Below are 15,916 nucleotides of genomic sequence, written 5' to 3'. Positions count from 1 at the left end.
CCACCAGAATCTTGAATTTTGATAATTGTTTCAGAAGTGTACGGCAAGGCTCTGCTTTTGTGCCTTTAATAAATTTGAGCCAGCAACCGAATGACAATTCAAGGAACAGTCATTCTAAAACATGCCACGATAAGGGCAAGGAATAACTATAGTACCATTATTTAAGCTAGAATTTAAAATAAATGAGAACTCAACAACTAAATAAAAGGATTTTTTTAATGGAAGATATGTTAGTTTTACTGAGATTGACTTGCACACTGCTGCAATTCACTAAATATTAGTAGATACGGATTGTATACATGCAATGTTACGACGTTCGATTCTGATGTAAAAAAAAATCTGATTTGGATCTCAATTATTTTTAACGCTTTTTTTTGACAAGTTATTAATGATCTATAATTTCTCATAATAGAATAGGTATTCGTTATTGACACAATCCTTTTACGTTGTATTTCATCGCATGATCAAAAGCTAACATGATCACGAACTAGTTAAGACCATAATTGGAAATAACGAAACAACTACATTGTATATAAATGTTGCCCAAAGAGTGATGGTTGGTTATCTATGTTTATCTCAATCGAATTAGTTAATTTTTGAATTGTATAAAGACACGAGCTTTATAATTGTACAATTTGAAAATCAACTAACGAGAGTTTGATAAATATGATAATCGAACCTCACGAGTTTGGGAACTTTTTGCTCCCACAACGATCAGTTAGCATATCCAGAAAATCATATGTATCTCTTCAGAAAACACCATTCCAGTTACCAATCTGGGGAACAATTTCTATGAAGTATGACGTAAAATGGAAGATGACGTCTCATAGCAGTCATTATAAGAAGATTTACTAATAACATAGTATCCACTAGTGGTTAATCAAAAATGTTTACTAACTCCTAGCTGGTTTATCCAGTAAGACGGGAGTGAGGCAAACCTATGGTGGTTATTGCAGAAATCATTTCCTTTTGATATTTTCAATGTGAAAATATAATTTATAATAATAATAAATGAAATAATAAGTTTAGTTAATTGCTTGTCCGTATAACTACATATATTGGATTATACAATTATTTTAAGAAAGATCGATGCTTTATTTTCACACTTTCTGGACACTTCCAGAATTATCATCTTTTGAATATAAGTACATAAAACGGATCCTTCCATGAACAATTTTGCGTGGTGATATTAGGACCCATGAAGACTTCAATTTCAAAACGTATGTCAAATTTCACAAATATTTCTTCAATTAATTTATGATATTATTGGAGTCCGATTCCTAAATATCCCATTGTTTACACATCTGGTTTGCCTGTAGGAATTTCCACTGGACAAGCCATTCGAATGTTTTCGGCAGTCAAAGGAATATCGAGGTCAAAATGACCAGATAATCCCGCATCCTTTCGGCAAGCTCGGATGGCTTCCCTTAGCGCAATATAAACTGATATTGCCAAGAGAAGAGGAGGCTCCCCTACACCCTGTAACAGATCAGGTAACATAGTAAATAGTGTGTGTAACATTGCAATGTTAACCTACGCGTTAGCAGTTTAATTATGTCAAAGTTTCGCATTTTAGCATTTTTGATTATTTTAAGATGACAATCTGTCATCTTATTTATTGTATCCTATGCATTGGACCAGTTGACTATAACTCCTGAAGACAAGTTTCCCGGTGAGCATTGCTGTTTAAATACTTGTTAAACCATTCAACTATATCCCTAACTCTTGCTAAAAGGGAATCGAAACCATTCAACTATGTCCCTAACTCTTGCTAGAAGGGAATCGAAACTATTCAACTATGTCCCTAACTCTTGCTAGAAGGGAATCAAAACTATTCAACTATGTCCCTAGCTCTTGCTAGAAGGGAATCAAAACTATTCAACTATGAGTCAAAACGTATGCAAAGTTTTGGAATAGAATATAACGTATTTGAATAGCGTATATCAGTTTCAACACCTTCAAGAACACTAAACAAAATCATCAATAACACAGGTTTTGTGAAACTCATACTGAGTAGACTGAATCGCGCGAAGGTACATCGTTCGATTTATATGCGGTGATTATATTTCGGTTAATTAATAATGACATATATTTTTCTTATAGTAAATTCGGTATTGAGTTTTCCTGTAAATTTGTGAGAAGATTTTTAAGTCAAACTGTACTTGATCCATTCCATGAACATCTGTTTTTTAATACTATAGCCATACAAACATATCGTAAAAACAAAATGGCGATTATGGAATCTTGATGATTGTTAGAGAAAAACGTTTTCGCAAATAGTCTATTTCTGGTAATGCGATTAAAACATTTTTAATTTGACGATTCCATATGATTTTACAGAGACATCAGAATGCTAACCTCCACTTTTTGAAGTAGCGTGGGAAGGCAAGAAAATTGATAAATCTAATTAAACTTATTTCTCGTAATAAGCACTGCAAAAATCAATTCGAAAACCCCAAGAAAAGAATGCTCAGAATAAGACTATTTTACCTTTGAGGAATATACGGTACCCTTGTTGGGACAATCCTTGAGTATGGAAACTTTCATCCGACGTGGAATGTTCCGTATGCCCGGGATTTTGTAATCGACAGGCCCACTAGCTAAGGTTTGACCATCAGATGAAAATTTTAATTCCTCCAATGTGATCCAGCCGTATCCCTGTAGAAAGCAACGCATGTGTTTATCTAAACTGTTTATCTGAATTAATCTTAATTGCTTATCTCAATTGATTATCTTAATTGTTTATCTTAATTAATCTTAATTGTTTATCCTAATTGTATATCTTAATTAATCTTAATTTTTTAATCTTAATTGTTTATTTAAATTCAACTTAATTGTTTATCTTAATCAATCTTAATTTTTGTATCTTAATTGTTTATCTCAATTGTTTATCGTAATTGTTAAATGTTTAAACGCTGAAATGAATGCGTCATAATTCTGAATCAGACTCCTTTTTACTTACCCAATAAACCTAGGCGGCAGCTTTTTATACTAACTTGAAGAAACCCCCTCTCGATCTTCAAACATAAAGACCTAAGTTCAGATTTTTTTTTATTTTACACTTACCTAAATCAATACGTCTTCAAAATGGCAAAGGTTAAGACTCGTGTTCCAACTTATTTCCACTTTTGTACCTACCTAAACAACGCCGCTCTCAATTTCCCCAACGTCCTAGGCTGTTTTGAGCCCTTCTCATTTTATATTAATATTAACAAAGCCGTCCTCCATTTGCCCAAAATCCAGAGCTGGATTCAGACTATTTTGTTCTATACTTTCCTGACTAAACCTGAACTCAATTTGCCCAATGTCAACATTTTTGTTCGGCCTGTTTAATTTTATACTTACCTGAACAAAACCGCCCTCAATTTGCCCTACGTCAAGAGCTGGGTTCAGACTGTTTCCAATATCCATGACGATGTCAGTGCTCAACACCTGCAAAATATCTAGCGATCATTATTAATTGCATATTACAGAACGTACTTGCTTATTTATTGCTATTTTTTAATAGCAATTGTATTTCATGAATGCGGTGAGGCGAGTGAAAATTTGCAATTTTGGGTACGACATTTAAGCATTCAGATATTAGGTGTGGGTAATTTGTGTGTGCGTTAGGGGTTTAACGTCCTAGAAACAGCCAATACCATCTAGGGAGGCAACACCGGACAGAGAAAGTACAAAGGAAGGATAGGAAACGAAAAAGATCCTCCCAAGTGTTGCACTGGAGGCAACAGATCAATGTTGGTCTGTTGCAAATATCGACTTTGCAGGAGGGGTTGCACATAAGTCGCCACATTCAAAGTACACGCAGTCTGATAGGTCTTTTCTTTGATTCTTGGTTTCTTCAATGTCCCCAAAACCGAGGACAGAGGACAAAGAAGAAACCACTTCGGATTGTGCATGACAGGATGGTTGGACATAAGACGCCTCTTATTATCATACAGTGCGATACAGCAGGCCTATTCAGCACGGGTTTTATGATTTTGACACAAAAAATAAGTATTATAAAAGTTTAGAGTTGAATAGATTAATACTGGTCCAAACATTCTTAAAAAAGTAAAACGTGACATATGCATTGTTTTGCGTTCCAATACAAATATAATAATCTGTTTGTTTATCAAGAGAACAAAGAATATTTTGTTTATCACGTTTATAACATTTTTATTTTAGCGGGGTTTCATTAAATGTCAGGGTTTTATAAATTCATAATAAATAAATGTCTATCGCTTAAATGTTTTCACACTCAACCCTAAAACACTAAATTCTTATTAGTTGGTTTATTGTTAAAATAGCAAGTGGCATTTGCTCTTAGAAAAAACCCTTATTTTAACTTTAAAATCATAGGACACAAGTATTTTTTTAATAAAACATCGTACATTGTAAAGATTAATGGTAGTCTAGTACGCTAGCACAAATATTTACTGTATATTTGACTGTATATCTACATATGTGTAATAATATCGTATCGACACATGGTAGTCTAGTACGCTAGCACGAATGATACTGTATATTTGACTCTATATCTACATATGTGTAATACTATCGTATCGACACATGGTAGTCTAGTACGCTAGCATGAATGATACTGTATATTTGACTCTATATCCACATATGTGTAATAATATCGTATCGACACATGGTAGTCTAGTACGCTAGCATGAATGATACTGTATATTTGACTCTATATCTACATATGTGTAATAACATCGAATCGACACATGGTAGTCTAGTACGCTAGCACGAATGATATTGTATATTTGACTCTATATCAATATATGATCGTGTAATAATATCGTTTCAACAAATGGTAGTCTAGTACGCTAGCACGAATGTTTACTGTTTATTTGACTGTATAAGTATCTGTGATCTTGTAATAATATCGTCGCAATGACTACCTGGTGTTCTCCCGTTAAACAGTCAATCTCCACTTCCGTACATGCGGCCCCGTACGTGTAGTAGTGGACAGGGTTACCCACGCCTTTCTCAAAGTCCCACTCCTGATCTCCCGGTCTTATGAATCAAAACCAACAAGTATGAGAAGAGAGATTGCATAAATAACGAGAAAATACCGCTTCCAAGATTAATGGGTTTTTTGTCTTATAGTGTTATTAAACAGTAGCAATATTAAACCGAGTAAATGAACTTTCTAATAGTTTCCGCAGGTTTGCTAAAAAAATCAATTTCGTGTGATCTACTTCTTTCGGATTTAAGATTTAGGGGCTTACCACATATTGCATGGCAAGGACGGAATAATTTGCAGCTAATAAAGCAACATGTTATTACCACAGAAAAATAATTTACAGTGGCAAAAAAAAAAAAAAAAAAAAAAATTTAAAGGGGAAAAAAAAAAAAAAAAAAAAAATATTATTTAATATTCTTTCAAATTATTTCTTGTATATGTTAGAAGCTTAAGATAACATGCTTATATTAATTTGATGCAGCACATACCTGCCAATCCCTGTAGCAGAGAGACTCACTCTGTTCATGTAGGCAGCATTGACCTATTAAATTAATGGCACGTAATGTCGAAAAATAACACAACTATATATATTGTATAGTCAATAATATTAGCGAGGGATTTAATTTCACTCTATTCGCGGTCACCAAAATTATCAAAATAAACTACCCAGCTATTATTTATACCATTAATGACGCTATCCGTGAAAATACATATACAGTCACAAAAGAAAAATATGTTCGTCCGTTTGCTGCCGAATAACGAAAATAAAACAACGATTTAATCTTGCATTTTACGGGGGTTTTTTTCTCAAAACTACTCATAAATCATTTCTCCTACGTGAGCGCGATTCCTACACGCGTTGCGTGAAATTTGATTGAAATAACCGCGACATATTCGCACCGCGAAATTAAACATCTATACAGTAGTATCTCTGTCTTGCATGTTCGTTACTATTTCATATATACACTAAACCTCTCTGAATCTCAATACAACATATGATTAATGTCACAGTATCTCTCCTACAGAATAAGTATGCAAGGATGATTACAGATGCGTTGAATACATATGAATATATTACAATGCTCACTAATGCAATATCATGATTTTTCTAGTAAAATACTGAAATAATTATTTATCACTGCAATAACACGTTTTTTTCCAAATTTGCTGTGACGTCATAAAAGTCAGAAATTATGAACAGAATCACATAACATTTATAGGTTTATAGGTATAGGTATTGTAATGTTTCGAATATTCCCACCGCTTGTTACTTCACCGTTTTCGTTATTAAAAATATATAGCAACGCAAAACATAAATCATGTAATGGGTTCCCATCGAAAATCATTTATGTATCTCGAACGTGATTCTTGATTACTCAATATATCTGTCATAAAAGGCGCAATTTGCGTTATGACTCGTTAGATGAAAATCATCTGCATATCCACAACACTTAATTATAATCATGTGTAAATAGAATGATAAATGCACTGTTTAAAAATATATTTACTCAAACATTTTATGAATTATTACGTACCCATTCTGTCCATTGCCCCGTCGGTTTCTGCTGTTTAAATGGGCGTAATCTTTCATTGATTGTATTGCATGCATCCTGAGAACAAAATACGTATTTTGTTTGAAAACCGATTCGCTTCCATGTGGTATTAATTTTTGAGATAAATTTATTAATTGGATGTGCAAATAGAAATGTACATTTCTACAAATCTTTTTTTGATCTAGTAAGAAATGAAAGTTCGTGAGATCGATAAAACATGTTTTTTGAATGTTTTATATCAATATTCATTAGCAAACATCGCCGACTATATTTATCATTTTTAAATCGAACATAAAAGCCTGTTATATGCTTTAGTTGATATTGATATAAGGTATTGCTTTATTACCTTGATTGATATACAATGTATGTAGGTATGCAATATTTTCATATTTCATGTCATACGATTTTGGTTACATGATCATGTTATTTCGGGATTAATGAGTTCAGTAAATCTCAAATGAGCGATTGACTTCCCTTGAAACCTACCAGAATGGCCGCTCCTTGCAGGTCTGATGACACGCTGGCCGCTGTTGAGGTAGTGTTTGGGCAGGTGTTGGTACCTGTCTCACTGATGTAGATGTTGTCTATGGATACACCTAGAGCTCGGGAAGCTACCTATTGGACATTACGTACATCACGTGATGACATTTTGAATTGTTGTTAAAGTGACAAAATGTTACAACATCACTTTTTCCGCTACACAAGTCAAAGGTCATCCACTATCCTAAGTCTGTATTATCTTTGACTTAACCAATATTGTGAAAACACTATGCTAAGATCACAGGGTAGTGTAATCCTTCATAGTTTCTCTCATTGCAAAAGGGAAATACGATTATTTGTTTTATTATCAAATTGATCATTTTTTACAAGGACGTATCACAAGTGACACGTTTTTGATCGATAATTCGTATATTTGAATAAATAATCTAGTATACAAGAAAATAGACAAAATAAATAATAACTACGGTAAAAATGGAGACTTCAGAATCATACCTGTATCATCTTTGTGTGAAGACCCTGTCCCATCTCCACCCCTCCATGTGCAATAGTTATGGAACCATCCAGGTAGATGTTTACCAAAGCAGCGCCCTATACCACGTGATATAAAACGCTTGATCGATCAAATACAGATTGAAATGAAACCTAGTAAATCCGGAAAATAAATAATATAAAGATTAGTTTTCCAATTCAAGTTTAACGATAATATGACAATGCGTACATTTTACTGTATACCAAAATATCACTTATGTAAAACTACAGGCAATAGTGCTAAACTGAATTCCTGTCTTAAGAGGCCACATGTGCTAAAAGATTACCGTAAATGTTCTTCATTGCAGTGGTGACATTGTGAACTGAACCTGTATTAAGATACCCAAATTGAAATACCAGGTTTGGTAATAAATATTTCGGCCGAGGCGTTTATCTTATGATTACCGCAATATAGTTGGTATTGCTGTTCTGTATCCTGTTATTATAGCCAAATATGTTCATATATTTTTCAGACTAATACAAAATTTAAAAAAAAAACATTTCTTAAAGTATTTCAACGAGGATGATGAATATAACAATTTGTCACCCTTCTAATGTGTAACACTCATTCCGATTGGATATCTTGCCTGGGTCTATATTTCTATGGACCCCGGTAGAGCGGGTTCTATATTTATATAGACCCCGGTAGAGCGGGTTCTATATGTATATAGACCCCGGCAGAGCGGGGTCTATAAAAGCACTTGCGAGTGAGAGATATCTAAAACTAGAATCTCTCTTCATGAGAGCAAAGATGGCGTCTAGATGACAGCTCTGCAAATACGTATTAATATAACTAAATATTATAAGAGAAAGTTAACAGTAAAGATTATATTTTCGTAAATCTGACTTATGTCGACTGTAAATGTGTTTTTGAGCAGTTTAACGACGTCTTGTAAGCAATTGAAATGACAATACGTATTTTACCTGGTTAAGGTGCCTGACTGGATATCCAACACCAAATTTTAGGGGCATTACAGCTATGCCTTTCTTCTGGTACTTGTTCTGACTGGTATAACGTACACATACAAACACATTAATATCGTTATCTATCGCGCGATTAATTAATGGGAATAATGTGTCATGACGAATGTGTTCTTTTTCATTGAGTAATTTCGTAAGCAACCTTCATTTAACATTATTGGGATCTTGTTTCATTTCATTATCAATACGCACTCTCCGCTACTTTCCTCAGACGAATGGTGTATGATAATTGTACATTATGATTTCCTTGGCTAAAAAAACACGCTGTAGAATATTAAAACATTTTAAACCTCTGCATGAATATTTCTCTGATCTGAGTTACACATTTGAAACAAGACAGGTGTCATGTGATGTTATCTCGGCTACTTAAAAATGTTTTGGCAATGGAAATTTCAAAACAGTTCAACTACCAGGAGAGGTAGCTGTGACACAATTCCCATTTTAAGTGTAAATGCGTAAGGCAGTATATTTATATTAAATTAATGTTGTAATTATCATCGGTAAACCATATCTTTAACGTTATGAAAAGATTCTTGTAACACAACCAATAAGTGTTTCTATGTGACGTTGCGATGACGTTACATCACGTTATGTACTCTGTCACCTTCATCAGACAAATGGTAAGATGTGTACGAGTTGTCCATAAATCGAGGTCGATTCGGCTACGCTGTAAGCGTATGTACAATTAGCTGTTATATATTTACCGAATCGACATCGATTTGTGCACAACTCGTACACATTTTACACCTTTGTGAACATATGCTTCGCTGGGTTTTTGTCTGATGAGGGTGAAAGAGTACATAGCCATCGAAACGTCACATAAAAACACTTATTGGTTGTGTTACAAAAATCTTTTCATAATCCATTATTACGAATCTGAAGGAAATGTTTAGACACTTATCTTTTACAATCAATATGTCCATATGCTAGAAATGGAAAGTACCTGTTATATGCTGCTACTGTTTCTTTTCTTTCCTCAAAGTTGCTTTGTATCATACAATCTCGCCAGCAACGTTGTAGCATACAGTTTTCTAGTTTCCGTTTATAGTGAGTAAGGCTGCCTTCTCTGTACATGTTAAGTTGGCGTACCTGTAATTATAAAGTGCTGATACGTAATCATGCTAAAACAAAACCATGAAGAATCGTATGGATAATTAGATTGTATACGGAATAGCTGCCGATTCAACAGTTCACTGTGATGTTAAGGATCCCCATACCACTGATAAAACTGTAACTATCAATTGCTGTTTTTCAGCCATGACTATAGCTTTGAGAAATTAGTTGAGATAAGAAAGCAATACCGTTCGGGACATTTATGTCAATATTAAAGATGAAAAACAAAGGGAAAACTCAACAACTTGTGTTCCGAGTGTAAAAACACAATGGGACTAGACCATGATTTGATCCCTATAACTCTTATTACTACATGTATCGCTCTAAGCCAGTGAGCTTCGTTGTCACGGAATCATCCTGACAAAGCTGCTCTACATGTACACTTGCAACCAAATTGAATTAAAGGGAGGTCACTGTTTATATTAAAACCTGCTGCAGTGGAAGTCTTTAGTGCATTGCTTGTAGGGGTACGGGGATTGTTAACACATTTATCCAACTATCTTTACAATTATTATTATTATTATTATTATTATTATTATTTTGTCTTCTTGGGATTTTTTGTGGAAAAGATATTTTTCGTATAATGATTTTGTTATATTTGCATTTCAAGTTATATACATGTAAGATGACTAATTTGTCGGCAATTTGATGTTGCTAATCTATTGTCAATAAGATTAACTGTTACAGAAGGATAGTGTTAATTATAATGATTGGATTGTCTTGTTTAACACCAGTTGTAAGTAGGAAACGCACATGGATGATACTTTTGACATATAAACTTTCAGTAATTTAACATATAAACTTTCAGTAATTTAACATACAAACTTTCAGTAATTTAACATACATACTTTCAGTAATTTAACATACAAACTTTCAGTAATTTAACATACATACTTTCAGTAATTTAACATACAAACTTTCAGTAATTTAACATACAGACTTTCAGTAATTTAACATACAAACTTTCAGTAATTTAACATACATACTTTCAGTAATTTAACATACAAACTTTCAGTAATTTAACATACATATTCTTGATCCAGACCGAGAGTGTCCGCTACAGAACACAGTATTGCCTCCATGACGAAGACCGCCTCTGCCCCGCCGAACGCCCTCATGGATGTATTTGAGGGTGTGTTGGTCTTACAAACATGTCCGTACACTGAAAACACGGGCGTTTTATATGCTGCGTCTACATTGAAACATGCATTGTCCAAAATCTGAAAAAAGTGGTAACTGTTGTTCATTTGTGCGAACTCAATTTAGAGTTTAATTACAAAAACCGTTGATGAATATATATTTTATTGAAACAATCATTTCCCAACAAGCATCAAGTCTGGATGGTGTGCAAATATTGTATTCCTGGATTGATGATGTTGTATTTCATTTTTTGTTGTTGTGTGTATTTGTGTCGTTTTTTGTATGTGTGTCGTGGAATGTGGATTTTGTTATGGCAGTTGTGGCAAATGCAACAGTAGTGTTTGGGCTTGTTTGTACTGGATTATATTATTATTGAAGCGTTGAAACGAACATAAAGATGTAGATATTTTGTTATAGTAACTATTTTTTCTTAAATCTTATGATTATAATATATGTCAGCTTTTAAATGTATTGACCGATTTAATAAAAGAATTGCAACATCGAAATTGGTTAGTGTTTAACGATATCAATAAGGACAACTTAAGCAAGATACCAACGATAGCATGTCACATTTACCAGAACAGCAGATAACTTTAACAGAACGTTTATATTATTAGTACTTGAGTAACATGTACCGCCACCCAAATGTCACATCCATCCCAATTTGCCCATGACCTTTTCCCCCTTTAACCTTGACAGATGACCAACAAAATTCGAATCCAGTGTTGTGATTAATGTTACCATACTATGGTGAAAACATTCTTCAACTTATCTTGACATATCATGTACAAATGCTTTTTGCTTCAAAAGTGGTAACGTGTTGTGTTTGAACGTGACATTTGACCATTTAGCCTTGGCCGATGACCACGAAAATCTAAGCAAATGTGGAAAATAGATATCACTAACTTTTGTGTAAATATGAACTACATATATGTGTTTACAGAGTTCAGGAGATAAAAGTGTGTACACAATCTTCTTATTACGGACTGACAGATGCACACACGATCACACACACACACACACACACACACACACACACACACATACACGAATGAACTGACAAAACGTTTAATATGTAACCCCCACCCCCAAATGGCTGTAGGTCAACGTGTTATGTAATTTAGAAAGTATTTATCTTTATTAAGGATGATACAACTATCTAACAGGTAAATTAATCAATATATTGACCTCTTAAAGTGGATTTCATGATATAGTATCAATTGATATTGGATCACCGCATTTTGTAACTGGGTCGTTGACATCAAATTGTTTGGTTACATCGGTCAGTATGATGGTGTTAGTCATTATGGTTGTAAAAGTAGGATATCCTTACCGCTGTTGATACATCCAGTGTGTATCCGGCATTGAGGTAGAAATGTATTGATATAGCTTCGAGTGTCCCGTCACGCCGGAAACCTGCCTGGATAACAAAAAATAGAAATAGAATGGTAACTATATGTATACGATAACACGGGCACAGACTGTTTCATTCGACACTAGCACAATGGCCAACTGGGTTCGGCTTTATTAACCTACAGTTCGATAGTGTTTGATTGGTTAATTCAAAATTTATTTTTGTCCAAAATAATTGATCTACGGTTCGATATAATTTGTCGAGCAAATTTAATTCTTTTGTCCATTGAATTGACACATGTGTTCTCGCCATACAACTTTCACGTTAGGGATACTAAACAGAGGACGTCAAATGGCAGTGGTTCTATGTTAAAGGGACAGTTAGAACTGCGCATAATACTGACACACATAATGGCACTGATTATTATTATTACTATCATAATAAATCACATAATAAAATTAGTTAACCGCTCAACAAAATTTAACGTTACATAGTGAAAAAAGCAATATCTTGTACATAATATTCTGTAAAAACAGCAAATCATTGTGTATTGTTTTAATATACGTGGCATTGTATATAAAAATACGTTGTATCATTATTCTAATGTTACATAGGTTATAGAAGGGGTGAACATCATAGTTCTCTAAAGCATTGGTGAACAATTTGGCCAAGCGAGTTACATGCATATTTATCATCATTTGTTTGTTTATCTATCAGCAATGACACTATTCCACGTTACATTATCAGAGTTACACTGTGCACATTACCACTATTCCAAGTTACATTATCACAGTAACACTGTGCACAATAACACTAATCCATGTTCCATTATCACAGTAAAACTGTACTCATTAACATTAATCCATGTTCCATTATCACAGTAAAACTGCACATTAACACTAATCCACGTTACATTATCACAGTAACACTGTGCACATTAACACTAATCCACGTTACAATATCACAGTTACACTGTGCATATTATCACTGATCCACGTTACATTATCACAGTTAAACTGTACACATTAACACTTATCCACGTTACATTTTCACAGTAAAACTGTGCACATTAACACTAATCTACGTTACATTATCACAGTAACACTGTGCTCATTAACACTAATCCAAGTTACATTATCACAGTAACACTGTACTCATTAACACTAATCCACGTTACATTATCACAGTAAAACTGTGCACATTAACACTAATCCACGTTACATTATCACAGTAAAACTGTACTCATTAACACTAATCCACGTTACATTATCACAGTAAAACTGTGCACATTAACACTAATCCAAGTTACATTATCACAGTAACACTGTGCTCATTAATACTAATCCACGTTACATTTTCACAGTAAAACTGTGCACATTAACACTAATCCACGTTACATTATCACAGTAAAACTGTACTCATTAACACTTATCCACGTTACATTATCACAGCAAAACTGTACTCATTAACACTTATCCACGTTACATTTTCACGGTTACACAGCACATGGTAGTGTGACATAGCTAAATTTACATTGTATTCTCATCCAAAACTATGTATTATTGTTCTAATGTGTAATAATAATAATATTATTCAAAACAAAAAAACGCCGCTTCCTTTTTGTAGCAATATAAGTAATATTTAATAAAACACAGTGTATTTTTAACATGATTTTTTAAACCACTTCCTGCCAAACTATCAATTCATTCCTACTACTGTAAGGGGTATGGCGTTTTGAGAAGTGAAATACCTTATGTTACATAACAAATATTAATATTGCATACTAAGATATACATGTATATGTTTGTATTCTGTTTCTTTAGGATGCTAAGAAAATATTTTTCTGTACACGTCTTACCTTATATTTTGACAAGAAAGGATGACGCTTCCCAGTAGTCTTAAAATCTGTAGATCTATCCATAATCATTCGAACAGGTTTTCCCCATCTGCGGTAGTACGATAAAAACCAAAATCATAACGTACATGTCTGAATATTTACGCTCAATATAACGATATCAAACATTTGTTTTTTCACCATTATACACGTCGCAATTCCTTCTGACGTTTCTTCCTGTGAGTCGTCATTTTGTACGTCAATGTTATGAACTTTGTGTTTATCAATTAAAATGTTTCAAACATGTTGCACGAACGTTCTGTAGATATTTAAATATTCCCGTAGTGGAAAACATATTTAAGTCATTACAAAAGATATTGTATAAATGTCCAAGTATAAAATTATGTGTAATTTGTCTTTTTTATTTGATGTTCTAATCTTATACCTATCCTTATATATTTAATGTGCATTCAATACTATTATATTATATTATATTATATTCAATATAATATCATTAGACATGGCACAATTAAGACACATAAAGCATAGCTTAAACCTTTAATTGTTTGATACATTGTACAGTGTAATTGTTTTGTTTATTTGGATTTCCATAGGATACATTGTATTTTCAGGAACATGAATAATTATGTAGTGTTAATCACACACAATATGTAGTTTTGTCGTCTGACTGACTGAATAGGATAATAACTAGAAAAATATAAGCAATACAAGACAGGTATTATGGGATATATCATATATTCTCTTTTGCATGTTTATATACAAAGTAAAAATGATATGTTACTTATGTGCTGCTATGGCAGCGGCGCCGAACATCAGAGGAGTACGATATTCTCTTCCTCCAAAGCCACCGCCTGGAAAATGTTATATACATAACTTATACGTTATTATTATGGTGTTTTTGACAAAACCCAAACATCGTTTCAATAATGTTAATTTCACATTTAAAACAGTATTATATAGATGTTATAATTATTGCTAAAATATTTTCAAAATAATGTTACTGAAATGATTTAATAAAAAAGGACACTTTGACAGAGAAAGATATACATCCACAGATTTAAATAAACAAGGCAAAATCTTAATTTGAAAGTCATTGCTAACATATCACATGACTCGCAGAGACATCGCACAAAAGGTTTTTCATACCAAGTCTCTTCTGCCTGACGATGATTCTGTTCCTTGGTATGCCAAGTATCCGAGATGCTGTTGCCTGCAAAATGATTACACTTTGTGTATTTGTAGCAGAAAATTTGAAACATTTACAGACAAAAACAGAAAATGATAAAATATATGATGCCTGATGATAAATTCCAGGCATGAAATGCACATAAATTTGAATGACTCTTGGATAGTTTTTTGGAACAAAGTTCTTATTCAATACTGATCATAGAAGGTCTTTGCTTTGCCATTCTAAAACGAAATCCAATAATAGCATACCAAAAGAATAATCGCAATCATTATCAATGGTTTGACTTAAAGCATTAAATTTAAAAACACATGCGGATAATGTGACATAAGAATGTTTACCTGACAAAATGATGGTGCTTGCGATGTTGTAAATAATTCAATTTCTCCAGATTCGTTTTTTGGTACAACAAGTGCTCCGCTCGGCTCTAAATAGAAATGTTCCTGGAAACCAGACCGAACCTGGCCCTTGTTCACAAAATCACAGTGTGGGAAATGTTTGTTAGGGTCCCCGCAAACGATCGGGTGTGAGGTGTAGTCAAAATAAGAGTCTGCTTCGATTGCCTCCTGCAAGTAATACATTTCATCATACTTTGAAACAAGCGTAAATGATTTTACATTAACATAAAAAACGAAGGAGCTTTTCTTTATATAAATCGATTATTTAAATATTCGTTATTTATTGATACCCCACTGTTGTTTGGACGCAAATATTTTTATAATACATATACAATGTATATACATATTTT

General features: G+C 33.4%; 1 protein-coding gene across 2 annotated transcripts in view; it reads right to left on the bottom strand.

The window, feature by feature from the left end:
* Nucleotides 1-214: 214 nt before the first annotated feature.
* The window catches only part of LOC110445033 (xanthine dehydrogenase/oxidase-like), a 41,311-nt gene continuing 25,609 nt past the window's right edge, over nt 215-15,916 (bottom strand). For both annotated transcript variants that reach the window (XM_021489394.1, XM_021489401.1), the window contains exons 19-34: nt 15,510-15,734; nt 15,129-15,192; nt 14,764-14,833; nt 13,986-14,073; nt 12,107-12,193; nt 10,662-10,853; nt 9,464-9,609; nt 8,464-8,545; nt 7,504-7,599; nt 6,997-7,125; nt 6,493-6,567; nt 5,446-5,498; nt 4,893-5,007; nt 3,346-3,432; nt 2,491-2,658; nt 215-1,479 (exon numbers count right to left, since the gene is read on the bottom strand). In XM_021489394.1, coding sequence (XP_021345069.1) covers nt 1,297-1,479; nt 2,491-2,658; nt 3,346-3,432; nt 4,893-5,007; nt 5,446-5,498; nt 6,493-6,567; nt 6,997-7,125; nt 7,504-7,599; nt 8,464-8,545; nt 9,464-9,609; nt 10,662-10,853; nt 12,107-12,193; nt 13,986-14,073; nt 14,764-14,833; nt 15,129-15,192; nt 15,510-15,734 — 1,860 coding nt within the window. In that variant the 3' untranslated portion in view covers nt 215-1,296. The remainder of the gene's footprint in view (nt 1,480-2,490; nt 2,659-3,345; nt 3,433-4,892; nt 5,008-5,445; nt 5,499-6,492; nt 6,568-6,996; nt 7,126-7,503; nt 7,600-8,463; nt 8,546-9,463; nt 9,610-10,661; nt 10,854-12,106; nt 12,194-13,985; nt 14,074-14,763; nt 14,834-15,128; nt 15,193-15,509; nt 15,735-15,916) is intronic.

Source organism: Mizuhopecten yessoensis, unplaced genomic scaffold (genome assembly GCF_002113885.1).
Source record: "Mizuhopecten yessoensis strain PY_sf001 unplaced genomic scaffold, ASM211388v2 scaffold2073, whole genome shotgun sequence".
NCBI classification, from domain to species: Eukaryota; Metazoa; Mollusca; class Bivalvia; order Pectinida; family Pectinidae; genus Mizuhopecten; species Mizuhopecten yessoensis.
The sequence above is the reverse complement of the archived record's forward strand: the minus strand, read 5'-3'. Positions and strand labels throughout refer to the sequence as shown.